The sequence below is a fragment of the Charadrius vociferus genome, unplaced genomic scaffold (genome assembly GCF_000708025.1).
Source record: "Charadrius vociferus isolate BGI_N301 unplaced genomic scaffold, ASM70802v2 scaffold54, whole genome shotgun sequence".
NCBI lineage: Eukaryota > Metazoa > Chordata > Aves > Charadriiformes > Charadriidae > Charadrius > Charadrius vociferus.
The window spans coordinates 3102221-3104197 of record NW_009648350.1 but is presented as its reverse complement, the minus strand read 5'-3'; the positions used below and the strand labels follow the sequence as shown (position 1 = coordinate 3104197).

Genomic DNA, 1977 nt, shown 5'->3' with positions numbered 1-1977 from the left:
GAGGGCCCTGAGAAGCTCCACGCCCCCCACCAGGCACAAGGCACAGGGCCCACAGGCGGCCAGGGCGGCTCAGTGTCTCCTCTCTCGCTTGCAGCACGTACGGAGCCGGCTGGATGCCCACAGGCAGCAGGACACTGTCACAGGCTGCGCGGGCACTCAGCAGGGGCACAGGACTTTTCTCCCTCCATACGCAGGTCTCCTTGCCAAGACCCTACCTTTGCTGCGTCGGCCTCCCCGGAGCCAGCCCCAGTTACTGGTACCAGCTGCTGTTACGGCGTGTATCTCTCTGGTCTGCAGGCAGAAACCAGGGTGGTGGTGCTGAGGCTTTCCATTTCTCCTTGCTTTTGAACGTTTGGTTTCGCCAAGCCTGCACAGCTGCAGAGGACATGGCAGAGCAGAGGTACTGCGTAGATTATGCCAAGCGTGGCACAGCAGGCTGCAAGAAGTGCAAGGAAAAGATCGTGAAAGGAATGGTGCGCATCGGAAAGATTGTTCCCAATCCTTTCACGGAGTCTGGTGGGGACATGAAGGAGTGGTACCATGTGAAGTGTATGTTTGAGAAGTTGGATAAGGCCCGGGCCACCACCAAGAAAATTGAAGATATCACAGACTTGGAAGGATGGGAAGAGCTACAAGATGGGGAGAAAGAATTAATCAACAAGCACATCTCAGGTGAGACACAAGGCAGCACCTGCGTTGCTTTTCTACTTTACTCATTTTCAAGATACGCCACTGTTTGCCCCACAGCCGTGCCTTTACCATGAAATCCTTACTGATCTATTAGTATGACCTTGTGACAAAATGGGTAACGCTGCTCAAATCATGTCTCAGCTCTATAGGAAAAGGAAGAAGTAGTCACTTCTACAATAGCGCTTCTTAATTCATTTGTCACAACTGATTACGGAGAGGTGTTTTAATTCACATGCAGACACGGGCAGATAAATCCCAGGAGGAAGCATTAGTTATTTTCTGTTATCACCTTTTTTTCTGATCTTTACTAAATTATGTAGTCTTTCAACTTTTGATGTCTGAAAAATGTTCGGTCATTTTTTTCTCCCCCACCCCCAGTTCTTTTAAAACTTGTTTGTTGCAGTGTATCGTACGTAATATGTTGAGGGATGTATGAGATTGTTTCTGACTGCTGGTGTGAACCTTGCTGTTTTACAGAAGCTAATTCCAAGGCTGCAAGTACACCGAAGAAAAAAGTGATAGTCCAAGCTAAGCTCACTGCCACGGGACAACTAACTACAAAAGATCCATTAGCTCTCATCACTCCATCACCAAAGAAGTTCTCTGGCTTCACAGGTAGGACTTAAGAAACTTGTTCAGGGAAATTCTTCTCTTCTAAGACCAGCATCAGAAGTGTTTTAACTTGGCTCAACATGGTAGTTTTTTATCTATAGAAGATGGTTTAGTTTAAATTACTTTCTTAAAATCTGGTTTGCCAAAAACTGTTAGTGCTGTCTTAGGCTGTCAGTCTTGAAAGAACTGATGTTTGAGTTTCTAGTATTCCAAAGGCAACAAATTTTATGTAGTAACTGACATTGTCAGGCTGATTCCGCCACTGCCTTAGTCCATTGGCTGATTTCAATCAAACTGTGAAGGTATAGAATAACAATATCCCATGTGGAGCTCAAAATCTGTAAAAAAACTGGTTGTGAGGGATTCACAGTTGCAGTGTTCATGAAAGGGAAAACTCTTGTTCCACAGCAGCTTGTCCTGAGAAGGAGCTGCCGGCAGGACACTCAGTGTGTGGGCACTGACTGACCTGACACGGACGTGGAGCCCTGAACCACCCAGAGCACGTGTTGCTGCATGGTCAGCCGAAGAAATAGGAATGTGTAGGGATCTTAGTATTATGAGAGAAGAGGGGATGGGGACGTTTTTCCCCCATTTTAGAAATGATCTTTGGAAAACATCTTGCTGGGAAGGACAAAGGCCTACAAAGTAGAAATAAAACAGAAGCATCTCCCAGCA

The 1977-nt window shown here is 46.5% G+C and overlaps 1 protein-coding gene across 1 annotated transcript in view; it reads left to right on the top strand.

The window, feature by feature from the left end:
- The first annotated feature begins 113 nt into the window (after positions 1 to 113).
- The window catches only part of LIG3 (ligase III, DNA, ATP-dependent), a 15240-nt gene continuing 13376 nt past the window's right edge, over positions 114 to 1977 (top strand). The window contains exons 1-2 of the mRNA XM_009885137.1: positions 114 to 672; positions 1168 to 1305. Of these exons, the coding sequence (XP_009883439.1) occupies positions 114 to 672; positions 1168 to 1305 (697 nt within the window). The remainder of the gene's footprint in view (positions 673 to 1167; positions 1306 to 1977) is intronic.